This window comes from Polypterus senegalus, chromosome 13, assembly GCF_016835505.1.
Source record: "Polypterus senegalus isolate Bchr_013 chromosome 13, ASM1683550v1, whole genome shotgun sequence".
Classification (NCBI taxonomy): Eukaryota; Metazoa; Chordata; class Cladistia; order Polypteriformes; family Polypteridae; genus Polypterus; species Polypterus senegalus.
Genome location: NC_053166.1, coordinates 133,216,354 through 133,237,813, shown reverse-complemented (window position 1 = coordinate 133,237,813; position 21,460 = coordinate 133,216,354). Strand labels below are relative to the sequence as shown.

General features: G+C 35.6%; 1 protein-coding gene across 1 annotated transcript in view; it reads left to right on the top strand.

Annotated features, from left to right (window-relative positions):
• LOC120542965 (probable cytosolic oligopeptidase A) overlaps positions 1-21,460 on the top strand; it is a 47,982-nt gene that overhangs the window by 10,621 nt on the left and 15,901 nt on the right. Inside the window, exons 2-9 of the mRNA XM_039775738.1 lie at positions 4,081-4,146; positions 4,932-5,104; positions 12,486-12,622; positions 15,180-15,248; positions 15,345-15,502; positions 17,025-17,150; positions 17,671-17,847; positions 19,461-19,585. Coding sequence (XP_039631672.1) covers positions 4,081-4,146; positions 4,932-5,104; positions 12,486-12,622; positions 15,180-15,248; positions 15,345-15,502; positions 17,025-17,150; positions 17,671-17,847; positions 19,461-19,585 — 1,031 coding nt within the window. The remainder of the gene's footprint in view (positions 1-4,080; positions 4,147-4,931; positions 5,105-12,485; positions 12,623-15,179; positions 15,249-15,344; positions 15,503-17,024; positions 17,151-17,670; positions 17,848-19,460; positions 19,586-21,460) is intronic.

The following is a 21,460-nucleotide window of genomic DNA, read 5'->3' as shown; positions in this document are numbered from 1 at the left end:
AAATTTAACCAATTGTATCATAAGTGTTGTAAGTCACCTTGGGTAAAAGCATCGGCCAAATAAGTAAATGTAAATGAGAGGAGGTGAAGGCAAAAGAAAAGGCATATGATGAGTTGAATGAGACAGAAGGTTGGATGATGTGGAGAACCAGCAAGTGCAACAGATTAGTAGGGAGGAAGTAAAGATAGCTATGAAGAGGATGAAGAATGGAATGGCTGTTGATCCAGATGACATACCTGTGGAAGCATGGAGGTGTTTAGGAGAGATGGCTGTGGAGTTTTTAACCAATGCAGTCTTGGAAAGTGAAAGGATACCTGAGGAGTGGAGAAGAAATGTACTGGGTGATGTGTAGAACTGTAGTAACTGCAGAGGGATAAATTGATCAGCCACAGCATTAGGTTATGCTAAAGAGTAGTGGAAGCTAAGTTAAGAAGGGAGATGATGACTAGTGAGCGCCAGTGTGGTTTCATTCCGGGAAAGAGCACTACAGATGCAATGTTTGCTCTTAGGGTGTTGATGGAGAAGTATAGAGAAGAGAACAATGGTGAAAGGGAAGGTCTACAAGATGGTAGTGAGACCAGCTATGTTATATGGGTTGGAGATGGTGCACTGTCAAAAAGATAGGAGACAGCTGGAGGTGGCAGAGTTAAAGATGTTAAGATTTGCATTGGATGTGACAAGGATGGACAGGATTAGAAATGGGTACATTAGAGAGTCAGCTCAGGTTGGAAGGTTTGGAGTTAAAGCCAGAGAGGGAAGATTGCGTTAGTTTGGACATGTGTAGAGGAGAGATCCCATGGCTGAAATTACCAAGCAAGAGACAAAGAGGAAGGCCTAAGAGGAGGTTTATGGATGTTGGTGAGAGGAGACATGCAGGTAATGGGTGTGGCAGAGCAAGATGCAGAGGACAGGAAGATATAAAAACAGATGATCTGCTGTGGTGACCCCTAATGGAAGCAGTCGAAAGAGGAAGTATTCCGTGTGTGCATTTAACTTCAAATTCTGGATTGTCCTGTTTGACCAGAATTATGCAGGTAGAACTATTTTGTGACTTTCCTTTTACATTTTTTAGTATTTTATCTGTAAAAATCTTTAAAATGTCAAATGAATATTTGGACATACATATTTAAACTGCACAGGCTGTATTTACTGTATACTCTCTCAATTGTTCCGTCCATTTCTGCACACATCTCAACCCATTCTTTGGTCTACATGCCTATTGTATGCTATAATTTAAATAATCAATCATTAACTGTATTGCAAAGATATAAATAAGTATCTGATTATTATATGTGTTGATCTTATGAACATTGTGTATTTAAATTAATAATCCGTGAGATTTTCCACAAGTTGTTTTGTCCTTGCTAAAAGCTGCCTAAAGCTGTTGTCTTTTGATCACATTGTAAGCCAAATGGTAAAGACATTGTTGGTAAAGTGGAGGGACATATCCATTGTGTATGTTAGAAGACGTATTTTTAAATCTTCTCTAAATTTGTCTGGATGCCAAATTAAGCATGTGCTTACATTTCCTTGTTCTAACAATGCTCCATGAAGCAGCCTTCTTCTTTTAAAAGCTTTGTTTTCATTCTCTGAATCTTCTGTGATCAGTGCAAAGAAGCAAATTTCAATAACTTTTCCAGCGCCGCATCCGAGTGGCAGCCTTTCCAGCAGCTCCGTATATGACTTTATCTTTTTACCTTTTTATCTCTATTTTTCTCTATTTCACTGATCACTTCTACCACTTTCTTTTATGTGGAATTGCTCCCTGGACACTTTTACACATTTTTACTATTTGACATGGATTGTTACACTCCGAGAATCGCCTATTCAAGTAGTCAGCTTAAAGCACTGAGAAGAAATGCTTATGCCAGTGTGCTTCCTTATTTACCTGACGAGGTAAGAAGACAATATTGGGGCAGCCGAGCCGGCGCAAAGATAAAAAATAAGATTAAATCAAGACAACTTGAGAGAAAATGGCGTTATAAACCGTCGGTGCCTTCTGTGATCTTGGGAAATGTAAACTCACTACCAAATAAGATTGACGAACTGGCTGTGCTGGTGAAAAATGTCAGTTGTGAATTTCCCCTTGGGATTAATAAAGTATCTATCTATCTATCTATCTATCTATCTATCTATCTATCTATCTATCTATCTATCTATCTATCTATCTATCTATCTATCTATCTATCTATCTATCTATCTATCTATCTATCTATCTATCTATCTATCTATCTATCTATCGTCCTCTCGCAATCCAACAACATGCAGGTTAGGTGGGCTGGTGGCCATACATTGTCCCTAGTGTATGTATGTAGTGTGTGCATGTGTTCTCCCTTTGGTGGACTGGCACCCTGTGCACGGATTGTTCATGTCTTATGCCCTGTGCTTGTTGGGATAGACTGCAGTCCTTCTGTGATCCTGCTCTGGATTAAGTGTGCTTAGAAAATGTATGTTGTGGTATGGTATGTAAGGCAGCATTATAGGTTTAGTGAGTTACTTATTTAGCTTAAATGGAGGTAATGCTGGAAGACTGTGAGCTTTAAAGACAGATAATTGACTCAAGCTGTATGTTAGTACATCCTCACTGAGCTTTCATTATGCATTTGTATAGCACTAAGAAATTGGTCCTATTAAATATATAGTTATTCTGAATTTCTAGTTTGGGAATTGGTTGTAGTTTTCGGTTAATCTTTAGGCTGCACTGGTCAACACACATTCTTTTTTGTGTACTAAGAGATGGAGAATCCTCTTGATGACATCCAAACTAATTGCCAGTACAGCAAAACGGTATGTTGTCTTTGAGCACACTAAAAGAGTTTGCAAAAGTGAGAACACAAAGTAAACAGACAACAGAAGAAAACGCTTGGTGGTTTTGTCTGTGTGGGTCTTGACCCATCTTTACCCAGTAAGGTAGCTCAAACACACACTTGCCCATTTTACAAGTAGCAGCAAAGCTGTCTTTTATGCATCCCCGCACCTCATCCCCTTTTCTCTCTCTCAGTTATGTTCTTGACTTCTTCCCATTCAATCTTTGTCAAAAAGCAGCTGTCTTTTACCTCATTGATCAGGATTATTTCCTACCTCCTGCCAACCCTCTGTTGTCTCATTCTCTTTGTTCATATAAGGCCAAGTATGCACCCCTCAGTCTACTGAACTGATACCTCTGAGTTTTGCTCCTCTCGGATGCTCAGCATATGTGAAATGGTATAGTCTACTAGTGGCTTCAGCTTTATCTCACTACCTTGTGCAAATCCACTTCTCCTCATTGTATGTGTGTGTTTTTCTTTCTACAAAAGTTATGTGGGACCCTCCATGCACTATGTCACACCCACCATGTACTTTGTCACCTTGGTGGTCCAGTTGTTCTGGTAGCCTCCTTTTACTCTAAATTAATCTAAATTAATGCATGATAAAAACAGAACTCTTACTAAAGACTAAATTGAGATTTACATTTAATTCCAACCTACATCTGAAAAAGGGTAATGTATCTATTCATTCCTTCATTTTCATTACTCAATATCTTACTTAACTGTTTGTCAGTAAGGGGAAACCTATATCTACAAAAATGGGAGTAAGACAGGAACCACCTCTGGTGGAGTATGCATAATTACACTTACTAATTATGTAAGGTTTGGAACTTTTCTGATATCATATTATATTTGTAAATCATCTATAAAGTGTCCTGAAGCTATACTAGGTGAAGAGTGATATACAAGAATAAATTGAGCTGAACTGATCTGAATATGTTTAAAATTGGTTAATTCAGAATTGGTAATTCACCTGGCCTTTTTTTTGACACGGTGGACGAAAACTAGCTTTCATATGCATTTACTGTAACTGAAATTATCACACTTTTCTGTTATTTTTTCAGAAAGCTGAGAATCTAAAACATGATAGTTATATATTTTTACATTACAACATTTGTCTAGATATAAACTATATTCTTTTACTTGTGCATTTGAATTCAAGTTGTTTTACTGGACATTTAGGTGTGTTGGTTATTTACACTAAGAGCTGCACTGAAAGAACAACAAAATGAAAAGTGATATTTGTACTAAAGAAAATGTGTTTTTTATGCAGGATTTGCACCCAAGTTTTAATTCTGCTGTTCCTCTGGAAGTGGGGTTCCTCCTCTTTATTGTCAAGGTACAGCACATTCTCAGATAATTTACTTTAGTTGCAATAAAATTACAACTTTCAACTATATTGTTATATGATGCCCCCAAGAAGACCAAGACCGTTGTGAAGATATAGTAATTTTTGTTTTTGTTGTTTTATTTTTTTTCCTTAATCATTTGGGTTAATCTTTACTATATGTAAGGGAGAAACATCAGCACCAAAATAAATGTAACAATCAGAAACCTAGTTGTCCTGTTTAGGGCTAGAGGTGTAGTCAGCCTTATTGTCTGCTCATATACTCTGGTTCTACTTTAAACAAAAATGTACTGTTCTTGTTGAATGTTAATATCTCTTTGCCTTGTATTTGAATGTTTCCCCCTCTGGTCAGCCTAAAATTTTCTTTGGCTTCCATACCTGGCCACTGTAGTCTTTTACTACCTGTGAGCATAATGCACCCCATTTCCTTGATTATATTTATATTACCCAGTGCACAGGAATAATTCAAGGGTGCCTGCTTTGTGTCATACTCTGCATACAACTCTTGCTGCTCTCTAAATGAAAGAAGGCACTGGAAATATAAAAATAACTTCTCATCAGTACAATAATTCCATTGCTTATTTAAATAATATAAACTGAACTTTATTTAAAGAAAATTGTGTTTATTTGTTATAATAAAATATTTGCATATTTCTATATCTATCCTTAACTGTAACCTTTAATATAGAAAAGACTGATTAGTAACAGCAGTATAACACTGCAAATGTTTCCTATTTCAATTTTCATTATTTTTTTTTTACCTTTTTCCCCTGAAGAGTAGCGTCAGCTGAGTCTGATTTTAAAGAGAGCTTAAATCCTCTGCTTGACACATCTGGACTACCACACTTCTCTGCTATATCAGTAGATCATATTGTGCCTGGTATTATTAGAGCAGTGGCAGAACAAGAAAAAGGCCTACAACAGTTGGAGCACAAGTTACAGTCATCAAGTAAGTTAATCAGTAGATATGACATTTAGTTATACTAAATTGATTAATTGTTATACACATTAGGTATTACTAAAACACTTATAAGACACTGGCCTTGGCATGGCAGGGGCACTTGTTCCAATGAATCTTAGAATTATGTTGAAAGAAACCTTTGCTCTTGTGAAGGTTAATCTAGGCAAATCAGTGTATGAGAAGGAATCATGCAAAGGATATGTTTCAAGGTATGTTGGATCAGGATTACTAAATTTCTATCACAGTAAGTGCTACCCTGACAAAAAACCTGAAGTTCATAGTTCGTAATAATTCAACTGAGATTACACTATCAACCATATTCATATCCATCCTGAATAAGCTTGAGTGGCTTTGCATGTTCTGCAAAATTAAAAGCGCTTTTCTGCCTAACTGTAAATTCCTTTTGCCATAGACCTTGATTTTTTTTGTATTTCAAATTTTTGCTCCCCATCTGCTTCAATTGTGAGCTTTTCCTGTAAATCAGCTGCAAACAAGAAATGTGAAACAATTATGAATCTTGAAATGGACTGGCATTGTCAGCTTATGAGTCACTGAAACAATACATTTTTAGATAGTAGTTGTATGTGGTCCAATGAACGTTAAGTGCCAGTTTCCAAAAAGCAACCCTCAGGATGATATCCTCTGTAACAAATCACACCTGCTTTTTGACCCTAAAATCTTGAGCCATCTGATACAGGTATTTACTTTCCATAAATTCTTTAGCAGAGGTTCTTACAATTGACAACTTCCTCCAAGCATGTCCCTGAGCTTCTTTTGGATGTGTCGGGTATTCTCTTAAACTAGAAATCGAGGAGTCTACTGAAGATAGATTAAGGCAGAATTGTTTTAATCCATAACAACACTTGAATGAAAATGTTTTATGGTAGAATTATGAAAAGCATTCCTTGAAAATTCTGTCAAAGGCAGGACTGAATACAATTAAACTGGAAAGTATCCACAATACATCTTAAACACTTTTAAAAATAAATACCTCCAAAAACATTAAACAAGCTATGGTCCCCGACAAGAAATTACATCTTTTGGAATACCTAGAAATTAAAATACAAGTTAATTCAACCCTTACCTTGCTTTTGTGGAATTACAAACTTCACAGGTTAATCATTATTTTTTTATATTTACCAAGACATGTTGTCCCCCCAAAATTGCCTCCTTATTCATTCAGTAGTCTGGGTAACGCTAGGCTTTTGAAACATCACCTAAACATGTGAACATCAAAGAGCATTCTCTAGAACAAATGAAAGTACAAATGATTTCCTTTCAGGTGTATCATAAGGCTGCGGTGGGCTGGTGTCCTGCCCGGGGTTTGTTTCCTGCCTTGTGCCCTGTGTTGGCTGGGATTGGCTCCAGCAGACCCCCGTGACCCTGTAGTTACGATATAGTGGGTTGGATAATGGATGGATGGATGGATGTATCATAAGGAATGTTAATATTAGAGTTTGCCTCCTCAGCTAATGACACAATATCAACTGAACCTTCTTTGGTGTCAGTTAAAAATGTCTCTGGGAAAAGAATAATTTTAGGTTCACAGTGTTCCATATGTGTAATATTATCAAAAAAGTGTGTCCTGGCTGATAAGAAATTAAAAAATTTAAATTGTCTGATAATGAATGGCTGGAAATTTAAACATTTAGCAGGCCATAAATATTCATTAGAACCCTTATTTTGCCTTTTTGTAGGGACTAAAAGAACAAAAATTTTCTGGTATCCTTTAGTTCCATATGGTGGTAAATCCACTGTATGTGTCTTTTGGGATACCTCTTAATTCAAGAAAGTCATGAAGGGCTTATGAAGTTAATTTCTAGTTTCACTAAATATTTTTCATTTAAACTTTTTAGCACCTCTCATACATAAAGTGCATGTTGTTCCAGATCCTGAGAAAGAATTCAGTGTTGCCAATATCAACTAAAATAAAAATTCCCATTGTCTATTTTAAAAAACATTGTTAATGAATGACTGGAAAACTGTAGGCACAATAGCCAAACCATAGGGGACAACATGGTGCTGAATATGTATATTAGCTGTGTTAAATGCAGTCACATCCAAAACCTCTAAATCAAAAAATGTGTGCACATTTACTGAAATATTTTCTCCTCAAATGAGCTACAAATAAAAGTATACTACTATAGAAAATGTAAACTGGATTTGCTCTGATCTACCTAAAATTCTATCTGACTCCTCTTAGACTTTACCTGAGATTCTAATTCAGAAGATGAACTCAGAAAAGATTTTAGTAACTCCATACTAATTGAAAAAAAAAGTGTGGATGCTTTCTCTCTCTGTATGTAATCTGAACGGTGATCTCAGTCTCTTTTTAAAGCTCATATATCAGTCATTGGAGCAAAAGGACAGGAACAGTTTTAAAATCTATTGTGGCCTTTGACGTATGGTACTTACTTGCAATAACTTCACAGACAACAATTAAAAAAGAAGCAGCAATATCTGATAATAGGATAATATGCTATGACAGATAGATGTGAGAGAATCATTCAGACAATAAATGTCTAATTTAAAAAGAATTTGCATAATTAGATTCTCAGTAAATGTGGATATTTTTGGAGAAAGTTTGTGAGTTTGCAAGGCATACTGTGGCATGAATCATTGGAAGTTTTACACCTGTGTCTGAGACAGATTTGTTTCAGCAGTGTCAACCTGATCTGCTGTAAATGCCTGAAAATGTACAGGTATTCAGAGATATTTCCTGGGGTAAAGAAACCTTAGGGTTCTTTAATACTGGAAATAAGCTATAGGCAAATTCGTAGTCACGGGAGAAGGTTTGTAACCAGAAGGAACAAAACTAAATTAATATACAAGAACCTAAAACACATTGCTAGGATGAACACAAATTCAATAGTTTCAGTGCAGAAATCCTAATACCATCTTGGGTGTCTATCCTCTATTATTAACATAATATTTGTTTTTAAGAGAATCCAGTGCTCGGATATAGAGCTTCTGCTTTCTGCCATCTTAAATAGGTCAGTGCAATAATGCCTGATCAAATGGCTAGCAATGGATGTCACCACTAATTATAATGGTTGTGGCCTTTAGAAAAAGATCACAAATTAGTTGCAACCAAAACTGTCCAAGATGGTGCTACAGGGATATAACAGTCATCACCGAAAATAAATCTGATGTGTTCAAATAAGAATACTGAAACCATGGAGCAGCCCACTAGGTCCTATTTTTTCCAGGTGAACTTTTTAATCTGTTCATTAGGATGATATCCACAATGACTACAGATCCATCCATTGGTGTCTATCAAAATAGCCATATTTCAGTCACTTATTTTTTATAATATGAAGTAGGACCTGAAATCAGTTTGCTAATGCAACAAATGCATCAGTGGACCACACAATTTTTCTGAGGTTTTCTTAAATTCTTCAGTATCTACAGTAACATAGCACATATGTTTGGATCCCTTGTAATCTTTAAAATAATGTAATATACATGGATATGTATCTGCCCTTGTGCTTTTGGCTGATGGATTTCATTTTTATCAGGAAGCAAGTGCTTAATCCACAAGATGTCATATCTCTAAGCCACCCAACTTGAGTACAGGGCTATATCTTACCATCATCATTTCTTTCTGTGTAAATGACAGCCTTTTACATGAAGAGGTAAATTGTTAAATAATTCCAAAATAAAAGTCAATACAATAAAATAATTGTGATTTTTATGAGAACAGTCTCCTTTATAACCAGATTGTAGAGGTGAAGAAGAAGAATCTCTGTGCATGAAAAGCTGTGTTATTAGCTAAGTAGGAAAGTCTGCTCCTGGATAACAGATATTTTCTTTAGCTAAGCAATAGAATTGATGACCTGTGATTTCACAGTCCCATGTTGATATCCCTCCCCTGTCATCCTCAGAAATTCTACGCTGCTGACATTGAGAATCACCCATTCAAGCATGGTAACTTTAATTTTGGAACAAATCTTTATTGAAAGGTATAGAGACAAACATCTTAGAAGAACCAAAAGCAAGTTACATATAATAAAATAAGAACCTTCTACATGATGCCCATCCTCAATCCACCACTAAAGAGATCAGAATTCTAAATTGCAACAAATGAGCCTGAGTAGATCAACAGGTGAGACATGCAACAGCATCATCCCAAATAAGGAAGTAAAAAACTAGGAGACTCACCACAGGGCACCCTTCCCTTGCACTAACTGTATCATATCTGACTATTTATCAGTGTAGGTGCAGGAACCCCCATTGATCCTCACCACTGAGAATTCTAGAACAGTCAAATGAATTAAAGGACCATTTCCAACTGGAGAAAGAAAGGTAAATAGAAGATTTCCAGCAAGAGGCACAGCAGATTTTGCAGTAATTGTCTATAAGGCAAATTCCTAGCAGGAAAGTGAAGCAAAAAGATGTCTAGGTGGGCGGGTACTCATTGCACTAAACTACTGCACAGAAGGCAGACACTTATTTTTATAAATTCAGGAATAAGTTATACAGGAGGCATTGTATTTCTGAACCCTGTGAGAAGGTAGTTGAGATCTGCCTTATTAGTCCTCTCTTTGTGAGCGTATATCCCTTTATTACTTGTGCATTCATTTAAAAGCACAAATAGTTTAATTTGCAAGCAAGTGAGTCACTATGAATATATGCCAGTTTATTACCTTTAAAGGCATTTAGACACAAGACATCAGCCTGGGTGCTGGGGAAAGAAAAATGGAATTGCAGAACAGAAAACAAAGCCACACTTAAAAATACATAGAAAATACTTATGTGGTGACAAAAGTTAACTAGTGACTGTTCTGCTCTGAAACAGATTCTTTTCCACAATGTGTTTTGACTTTGTCTGTTTCTGTGAGTTATGCCAGTATCTGTACCTAGGATAAGAAATAGCTAGAGATTTAAGATGCTTCTAAAATCACATACTGGTATCTCTGTAGAATCAATCTACTGTTCTAGATGAAAACAAAATACCTTAAAATGATACTGTACCTATCCTTTGTTTACTTCTCCTAAAATCTTTTAAACGATTTAGATCTATAATGGCTAGAACTGAAAGTTTCATTGCAGTATTTACCCTCAAGATGTGAGCTGCATTAATTTAGTATCTTAACTATAGAATCTTGCAAACTAATATGATGAATATACTTAAGTGTTTTTTGTTGAACTGATTACTTGTAGGGTATTTAAAAATGAATATGACTGTTGTCCATATGTTTTATGTTTGCTTTGGTGTTTTCTTTATATGAACTTCATCAAGTTAAAATTCATGCAATTGGTGTTATGGCAATGAAATAAAGTATTGAACTGTAGTAGTACAGTAGTTGCATTGTCACATGCATATAAATGTATATGTATAAATGTATATGTATAACACCTATGTATATAAACAGGGATATACCAAAATACAGATGCTACTATTACATTTTGTCCAATAATGCACACCTCTTAACAATTCAAGTATGTCCATACATTTATTTTGTGGTCAGATTTCTGTTTTTTTTTTCATATTTCAGCAGTAGTTAGTTATATTGTCTATAGCAAACACAATTTTTGCATACAAAGTTGTTCATAAGTGAACTTAGTACCAGACCTTGATTGTAAGTTCACCATTTGACTTTATCAGACTCTATGGTGAAATGGCTTATACAGCTGGAATGTTAGTTGGCCAAGCCTTTTAGACCCAAATGAATAATGAGGGTGCCATGTGAAGGCCAGGTATACACACTCCTATTCATTTTCAGCTCTCACCTTTGAAAGGAGGCTCTATATTTTATGTGAGGTATTCTCAAAGACACATGAATGTTTTGCAGGATGACTATCATAATTTTCAAAAAGAGTGGATTAATGTGTTATTTGTTATTGAAAAATATCTCTTGAAAGTTCTCATTATCCAAACCACTGTATAAAGTTCACAGGTACAAGTACACCTTTTCAGATACATATGCTCCTCCCATATACAGTAATTGATTGCTCTGTCATGTGTGCATGCAATATTATTTAAAGTAGGCAGGTGGCTAAAAAGGAATTCTGCGTTTACAACTTAAAAGTAAGAATGAGCAAGACACATGATTTAAATGGATTTGACTACCCCATGGTAGTAGATGCCGGTCTAGACAAGTGTAACAAGATGAGCAAATCTATTTAGAATTTTATTCCTGACTGTGGCTGAAGTGTATCAGGTATTTGTCACCACTCAAAAATAAAATTCAAAATAGCAGTTTTGTTTTCTGAAATAGATTGACAATACTGTCAGTGAAAGTAGGTCATAGAGGCCGTGGAGACTTATGTATTGTTTATTAAGAAAATGGCTGGCTTCTTGATCACTTAACACCTAAGTAAAATAATAATTCTGTTGAAGAGATATTGGAACGAAATATTAAGATGTAGTTGTACTAAATGAAGTTCGCAATCAACTGGAAAAATATCACCTTGTTTTATGATTCCTGCTACTTTGCAGATTCATGCTTATTAAATGGCCAGGATATACTGAAAACCTCACAAGTGCTTGGGAGTCTTGGATCAGACTGATAGAATGTCAGAAATACAGACTGGATTTTGGACGTGCTATAATTTCTGCAGTTTTTTTGGGCCTCCTCATACAACAATAATAAATATGTAGGTGTCACTAATTTTCTAATCATTACTGCTAATAAGGATTTCCCTTTATAGCAGCAGTGTACCCACCTGCAAATTGACTTCACCATAACACCCGACTATGGTGGAAAAAAGTTTAGAATGATTCCAATGATATAATAGTGAATCCAGTTTAATGCAGTGGCATCGCTAATAACTCAATCTCAATGCAGTTAAACATCTGTGAGATGAGCTGAACTTTAAAAACACTTTGTTAAGTCTAAACATTAAAAAATGTAAAGTGTTCTTATTTGGTTAAATTGATTCTGTATTAGATAGTTGTGCCTAATAATGTTCTCTGCGTAAAAATGTGTAGCTAACACATTATGCAGGAACAGTCTAGGCAGACTGTTGAAAGAATTTAAATTGTTCCTGTTAGATTCTAACTATTCATTGAGAAACATACATTTATAAGTATTAGTATGTTTATCATTTTTTCATTTCACTTTTAATTTTAACTGCTTTAAAATACTGCAATTTCAAAGCCAAAAATTCTTTTGCCACAGAGCTTTTTGATATTTTTACAGTTTTTCTTCTGAATGTGTAATCATACGCATTATATAGAACTGATTTCTTTCCCTAGCTTCCTGGCTTTTGCTATTAGAAGACATTTGACATTATTCAAAGAATTAACATTTGTTCTTTGTTTTATTCCAATACTTGCTAAATATTTTATGGGTTTTATTATATTCTTCTCAACAAGACTAGCCCATGTATAATACTAACACATTTACTATTTCCTTGTTTATAGATTATTTGCCCAGGACATGGGCCTCTATTGTAGAATTCCTAGAAGTATTATTAAGACCCCTGGAATACAGCTGGAGTGTTGTAACCCATCTTGAAAATGTGAAAGACTCTCCACAACTCAGACATGCCATAGAGAAGGTTGGTTATTTTGCACGAATGGTATTTGTTTAGCTGATAAAAGTGTATTGTCTAAGATATAATGAGCAGAAAAGCTTTGAATGTGATGTATGCTATCTATGCTTAGAGTTGTACATTTTCTTTAGCAGGTGCGTTTATCCAATGTCACTTATAAAATAAACATATACTGTATCTAGTACAATTAGCAAGAAAGTACAAAGATAGCTAAGAAGAAAAAAATAGATTATCCTAGAGTACTAGTAGTACTAGGGTGTTGTACCATGTTAGCCATTATGAATGCAGAGAAAAGTCAAGCAAAATGACATCTTTTATTGGCTAACTAAAAAGATTACAATATGCAAGCTTTCAAGGCAACTTAGGCCCCTTCTTCAGGCAAGATTAAAAAGGTGTCATTTTGCTTGGCTTTTCTCTAGAGTACTAGAAAATAGTTTTAGGACTAAAGCTACACGAAACCTTGCAGTCTGACAAAGCCACCATTTGTTGATAATTGATAGGGTCATTAATATCTCTAGATAATCAGTGAAATTGTGTGTATTCAATGGACTTCATAGCAGCATTTGGATACCATTTGAGACTGCAAAGCAGAGGAATAGTGTGAGTGAAATGAAGAACAGAATATCCTGGTTTGACAAAAACATTCTGGAGTTTGAGAGTTCATATAGCAGTAATCTATAATAATCTATAGTTTTAGATGTATAGTATAGATGTAGTATAGCTTTAGATGGAGAGTAAGGTAGTGAGGAAAGTTCTCATCTTTTAAAGAAAGAAGGGTCATAACTGGGTTATTTAAAAATATTTTTATTAAAGGAGGAGTGAATTATCCAAGGTTACACATACTGTATATTTCTGATAGTAACCACTTAGAGAATGATCCCAGGATGATAAAGCAGAAAAATAAAGTTATAGTGTATAGAGCTAGACCTAGAGTAACACGAATGAAGTGAGAAATCTTAAGCCAGTGGTGACCTTAGAACCATTAAAATTCACTTCAGTCTCTAGGCCTAGCACATGGTGATATAGGTTTATAGGTCCTGAATACCTCTTGTAGGCCTAAAACCTAATCATCTCCAATCATACAAAGATTTCCCTGTAGGGTTTGGTTGTTGGGATCAGCTTATGAGACAGAAGAATAGACTAGTTATTTAGACAATGTGTTATGTCCCATGCCCACCACCCAAGGGCACAACCTTTTACTCTGTGAACATCAGTAGTCATAATTGAGATGGACCAGGATGACTGAATAGGCAAAAACAAGACACAGTTTATTAAACAATAAGAGTTAAAGTACTCAATAATTCCATAACAGTTCATTTCAAGAAATATTTTTTAAATCCATGCCACAAAATAATAAGTGCCCTCAGATGGTCCAATAAATAATGAATAAATACATAATTTTAAAATAAAATCACTCCTGCATGACATTATCCACTCCTGAGTACATCCTTATAAATCCACACTTAGAGTCTGTCACACCCTGGTCCAGCACAAAGACCCAGACTGCCACCTCTGCCAGTAACACACAGTTCCAGGGCGCCTCACCCTTCTCTCGATGCTGCCACATTGTGGATCTACCTCTGTTTCCTCTGTTCCCATACCTCGCAGCCTGTATCTGCTCCTCTGTTTAGCAGATCAAAACTCCACCACACATTGTAACCTTCACTCAGCTATCGATCCTGCACCCTTTAAGTTACTCACAGATGATGCTGCCTGTTCTGTACACCCACTGCGGAATACTTATGAACAAAAAGTCAAAAGAAGTGATCACTTTCTGTCTGTTTCATTTTTTTCCCAGCAAATCTTCTGTCTTTAGCACATCAATGTGAGTTAAGCTGCTGGGTTGTACTAAAAATTGTTGAAAACATTAATTAAATTAATGCCTGTATACAACTCACCATATTGCTGTCTCTGACAGATTTAAAAATTGTGTAACATATGAGAGAGGAAGGGACATAGAAGATAGATGTAGTTTAGAAGAGAATGCCAGGCACAAAAAGGATTATGATTGTACATGCTTTGTCAAGGCTTACTGTCAAAAATTTCTCAATGAATTAAGCAGGTGTTTACTTAATTTTTAATCTTCAACTAATATTCCAGTATTTTCTTTTTTCTATTTTGGACCTTGTTATGAGCTGAATTTGTTCTTAGGTTTAAGTTTTCTCTAGTAGGCCAGGATGGCTTGTCTTCTTGAAAACAAACCTTGGAGAGGTCACATTTATATTAAGATTATTATTCGTCTATGATTAGGTGCCAGAGACTTAGAAATTAAAATAATATATTTTTCTTATCCAGAAAAACATTGCATTTGATGGAGGAAATTTAGTAAAATTTTGATACTGTTGATCCCTTTACTTGTGAATAGAAAGAAATGGGAAAAAAAGATATTTGCAACAAAATTTTGTATTTGACTTTGTGGTGGAATGAAGAAACGAGGCAATTTAAAAACAAATGTAAAAAATGCAAACAAAGCAAAAGGGATTCTTTTTAGTAATTTATAATCCATAGTTTGTTGTCTTCTTTCAACATCTTATCATAAATATATGTATATATATGATTTTAGACACAACCGCTTATTCTTGAATTGTCTTCAAGACTGCAGCAAAGCCTTCCAATCTATAATGCATTTAAGGTAAGGAAAGACCTTGCATACAACATTTAAGAAGACTTTTATCATTTTATCCAATGTTAACTTTTTTAATGCTATTTTATGTCTTTTTAAATAAAGGAGCTAAGCTTGAGTAATGACCTGGATGCATCACAACAAAGAATTATTGATTTTACTCTAAGAAACATGAAACAAAATGGTGTTGAATTAAAGGGAGAGAAGAGGCAGCATTTTAACTATATTAATCAATGTTTGACAAACTTATCTAGAGCATTCAGGTAAATATTTCATATTCTGAATCTTTGACATAACATTTTCATGATTTATCCATTCTTACTTTACACAAGGTCCACTACAACAATCTTTGAAATCTCATCACATTGATTACAGTACATATTATAATCAAAAGGTATTTTTACTTTCATATTCTTTACTATACTGCTGTGCTTCTTATTCAGTCAGAAAAAAAAATAGCAATACATTTCTCTGTTACCTTTCTGTTGTGTGTCTGCATGTGCCACACTAAGCATGGAGAACAGAAAGAAGAGCAGAGAATTGTTTGAGGACTTGAGAACAAAAATTGTGGAAAAATATCAACAATCTCAAGGCTGCAAGTCCATCTCCAGATCTTCATGTTCCTTTGTCCACTGTGCGCAACATAATCAAGAAGTTGACAACACATGGCACTGTAGCTAATCTCCCTGGACATGAAAGGAAGAGAAAAATTGATAAAAGACTGCAATGAAGGATAGTCCGAATGGTGGATAAACAGCCTCAATCAACTCCAAAACATATTCAAGCTGTTCTGCAGACTTAGGGTGCAACAGTGTCAGCTCGAACTATCCATCGAAATCTGAACAAAATGAAAGCCAGGAGGACCCCATTGCTGACACAGAAACATTAAAAAGCCAGACTGGAGTTTGCCAAAATGTACTTGAGGAAGCCAAAATCCTTCTGGGCGAACGTCTTGTGGATAGATAAGAGGTAGAGCTTTAAGGGTAAAGCTCATCATTCTACTGTTTACAGAAAACGGAATGAGGCCTATGAAGAAAAGAACACAGTACCTATAGTCAAACATGGTGGAGGTTCTAAGATGTTTTGGGGATGTTTTGCTGGCTCTGGCACTGGATGCCTTGACTGTGTGCAAGGCATCATGAAATCTGAAGACTACCAGAAGATATTGGGGTGCTATATAGGGCCCAGTGTCAGAAACCTGGGTCTGTGTCAGAGGTCATGGGTGTTCCAGCAGGACAAACATACCTCTAAAAGCACTCAGAAATGGTTGAAGACAAAGCGCTGGAGAGTTCTGAAGTGGCCAGCAATGAGTCTGGATCTAAATCCGATTGAACACTTATGGAGGGATCTCAAAATTGCTATTGGGAGAAGGCGCCCTTCAAATCTGAGAGACCTTGAGCAGTTTGCAAAAGAAGAGTGGTCGCAAATTCCAGTTGAGAGGTGTAACAAGCTTGTTGATGGTTATAGGAAGCGCTTGATTTGAGTTATTTTTTCCAAAGGGCGTGCAAACAAATATTTAGTTGAGGGTGCCAATAATTTTGTCCAGCCCGGTTTTTGAGTGTTGTGTGAAATGATGTCAGATTTGGCTTTTTTTCTTTGTTTTTTGGTGGTGTTCCAATGCACATAAAGGAAATAAACATGTGTATACCAAAACATTTGTAATTGCAACAATTTTCTGGGAGATATGGTGCATTACTGGGAAAATTCCAGGGGTGCCGATAATTTCGGCCATGACTGTACATGTATTTGAAATAAGTAAAAGGTAATCATTTTCTCATGTTTCAGAAACAACATACTGGATTCAGCTTCAGAATTTTCCATTCTACTTAAAGAAAAGAAAAGTGTTGAAGAGCTCCCTGAAACTACCCTCAGGTTTATGGCTAATGCAGCAGCCATGGATACAAAAAAACGGTAACAATCAGAGATTGCTGTTAAAACCTTGGCTTTAAAAGAGAGTTAATAATTGGCATAATTTAATGATGCCTTGAATAGTTTTTTTCTATTATTCGTCTATTTGCAATTATAAACTTAATTTTGCATACCACTGTCTTTACCATTACATTTCAGTGAAGTATGTAATACTAATGCCAAACGTTAATGTGGGAAACACATGTTTAGCTATGTTCCACCTTCTAGCTCATCAGAATCAGTGAAGGCTGAGCCTGCATACTTCAAGATAGTTTGCACATTACAATTGTTAAGTTTCCTATGATTACTGTCTAGAGCAAAAGTAGAACATGAAGAATGAATCCCTTTAGGTTCTGTCTTCAGTTATATACATTTATTTCCAAGCATTTTTCAGGTACTTAAAGTGACTTATTTAGGGAATACATCTTTTATTATGAAATCCTGCTATGTCACATATACTAAAAATGATGTGCTGCATAATTCAATCATGATTTTGTCTTTCTTTGCAATCATGTGAAATCAGTCCTGACATTGAAAATGGTCCTTGGAAAGTGACTCTTGATCAAACAACATATGAAAACATATTGATGTACAGCAGTAATCGATCACTGCGGGAGATGCTTTACAAAGCTAAAATTGGACTGGCAGCATCAGCAAAATATAATAATGAACTAATCTTGAATGAAATTCTGAAACTCAGGTAACCTTGTTTCACCTATTCATCTTTTGCATAAATGTATGAATCAGATGGCAATCTACTGCTTATTAATATATTACAGTATTAGCAAATACCAATCTAAGTTTTATTTAATTCTACCCCTTTGGGGAAATTCCTTGCATGACTAATAGATGTTATGCACAGAAATGCAGTCATAATTTCACCATAATAATTGCTAACATGTAGAAGTAATATATACAATATAGTATATGAACATGTACAGCAGGTCTTATTAATAAAGGTATAAGGTCAATGCATCAGTCTTGTTTAGACATTATCAGGTCCATTGTTTTCACGATGTCCAAAACAATATCAGTAGGAGGCAAAGGCCATTCCAGTACCATTTGGCAAAGGGCAGGAACCAACACAGAAAGGTGTACATTTCATCACTATAAACACTCACTCACATGCTTATACAAATTCATATCAGGCCAATTTCAGTGGCCAGTTACACTAAAGAGCACATCTTTGAAACTTAAAATGAAAGTATAGTACATGGAGGAATAATCTTGAAAGTGAATTATAAGAAAAATAGGTCTGAGCAAGGTGAGAATATGACTGCACAGTGAGAGTGTTCCAATCAGCTTTTGTGAGCCATAACTTTTATACACTTTAGCAGAATTTATGTACTGCAATTATCCAAATGAGTTGACAAGAATAAAGATATCACTTATGACATTGTAGCTTTCATTCACCAGAAAACTCTTTAGATCTCATTTAGTAAAAATGCCCTTTGTAAAGGTAATTGTAGCCCTAGGAAAAAAAACAACTAATTTTTATTAACAAACTGTTGAAGCTGTTCACAGTCCAATGGACTTGGCTTAAATCTCTGTTCCTTCATCTTTTTTGTGGAGTTTACATATTCTCCTCATGTCTGTGACATTTTTCTCTGGGTATGTCTATGTCAATGAAGAGTTTAATAGTGACTCCAAATTGGCTTACACTGGTAAGTGTAAGTGCAAGTGTGTCCTATGATGGACTGGTATAAACAGCAATATCTAGTATTCATTCCTGACTTGATTCCAGGATATGCTTTGGCCCCAATGGCCATCCTGAATTAAACTAAGCAAGTGGTAATGAAATTGGATGTGTAGAATTCTAATTCTAACTGTTATTAGATGTATAATCCCAGATTAATATTCAATTTTTGCTTTATGGCATCTTTTGAAAGACTCATTTTCTAAACATTACAGAAAAAAGTGAACTGAGTCTTATTCAGCATTTAAAGAGATGTTCAGTTTAAATATTTTTCATCTATTCAATGGGCATTTGAAGGAGGTGGTGTAGTTTATTATATTTATTTATATACTTATTTAGCTTCTGTAAAAGCCAAATGTCACCCTAGGACAAATAAAGTGACATCTATCTATACAAATTCTATTCCTCTTTGCAAAATTGGCCCTCTTAGAAGAATTTTCCGCTTTTATGATAAGTAACTTAATCAAGACAAAAAGCAAATATGTTTCCATTGAGATTTACAGTATGTATAAATAATCCAATCTGCGCTTAACAATACAACTGCAAAAGCACAAAATAATAATTAAAGGGTGCTGTCCATTAATACTTACCAACATAATTTTATTTCTTGTCTTTAGGCAAGAAAAGGCTCAGATTTTAGACTACAACAATTATGCAGAGCTCTCCCTCTCTACAAAAATGGCCAAGACTGTCGACAAGGTGTGGAACTTGATTGACTTTCTTCATAATAAGACTTACACAGGTGGGAATTTGCTGAAACATTTCTTTCAAGGATATAGACAATTAAGTATATATCTGTTTATCTATAGAATCTAAATGGAAATTCTGTTTTGTTTGCAATTACCTCTAGTAGTCTATGTTACATTATACAGTGCTATTCACTCAGTAAGCTTAGAAAGTAACCCTTTATAAAGTAACTGTATCTGTTACTGTTTAACAATACATGTCTGTTGTTTCATGATTAACTACCAAGAATTCCACAAATTGAAAAAAAGACTTGAATATTATGAAAATAAAGCTTACAAAGAAGGAAAATATTCAAACTATAAGGAAATTTCAAGATAAGAAACCCTGATGCTTTTGAACCCCTGTCTACAAAGTGGGATAGTTAACCCATTTCTACATAACCATGAAAGAAATTACTTTTCTCCACTCCTCTGTCTCTGTTCAAACACTGGTATTTTCCTCCCACCAGTGAGTCCAAACTCTCTTCCTCACTTTAATGTCCCCTAGCATGAGGTGCCTTTAAACTTGCACTCAGTGTTACCTGCAGAAAGTCCAAGAGTCATTTCTGGTGTCAAGGTAAGCCTCTGTTTGTTCCTGTACAACTATGGATCCTTTAAAGGGCCTGGGGCCTCATGTATAACGCCGTTCGTAGAATTTGCAGTATAACATGGCGGAAGCACAAAAGCCGAAATGTGCTTACGCACAGAAAAATCCAGATGCAGGAATCTGTGCGTACTCCAACTTCCACATTCTTCCGCTACATAAAACCCGGTCAGCGTGAAAACTAACGCTCGTGCACACGCCTTATGTCCCGCCCCAACTCCTCCCAGAATTATGCCTCTTTGAATATGCAAATCAATATAAATCGCCCTTAAGCTCACACTTCTGTGAAAAGACAATGGGAAAAGCACGGGGGAAAATATAAGAATTTCAGCGAATACCAAGTAGAAGCAAAGGAAAAACATACTATTTGTTTAATTAAACCGTGGCATAATCAACAAAAGGAAGTTGATCGAGTGACTTAGCGTGTTGGGGAAACTTGAAAGCTCAGATATCAAAGTCACCGTGAAAAGGCGAGTCGTAACCCACCGTCTGAGTGTCATATGAAAGCTTATTAGGGTACAGACAAAAAAAAAATAGGCGCACAGTGGGGAAAAAAGCACAAAATGTCAACTTAAGTCTCGAAATTTCCACTTTAATCACGTAGTTTATTTTGTCATTAAAGTAGAACATCATAAACGTCATCTTAAAATCGTTTAATTAACCAGTTTCTCAAATCACATCGTAAATTAAAGTAGCACGTTAAATGCTTTGTTTTGTATGTGATCTTCTATGTGCTCTATGTGTGTGAATCACTACGTGCTTCTTAAACCGGCTCTCTCCGACTGGACACAATCCATTATATTCGTGATATTACAGCACTCTGAATAACTAAAATACTGAGATGTATATGTGATATCAATTTCATGATGATAGGAGTTAAAGCATGTTACTAAACATGGGTTTCACGGCACAGTTATTGTGTGCGACCTTCGATGAAATAATTCATTGCAGCAGTACTCATGGGCGGCTCTAGGCAGAGAAAGAATAGGTGGCCCCTTCGCCCGCCAATGTCAATATGGTATCTTATGCACGGTGGATGGCCACGTCTGTTGCGGACACTGCATAGACGCCTCGTGCTCATGACACTTTTGTCGAAATTTGCGGCTGAGCTTTTAGCTGTGTTGTTATTTTCTCGTTCTGTTTTATCTATACTAATATAGATTAGTCGGCGGCTTCCCTGCGCTATCCGAAACCAATGTACGTACTTATTTCAGTGGTATGATGCCACTGTCGTCCGCCATATTGAACTTTCCAATGTCACTAATTCTCCAACTTCCCGTGTAGGTAG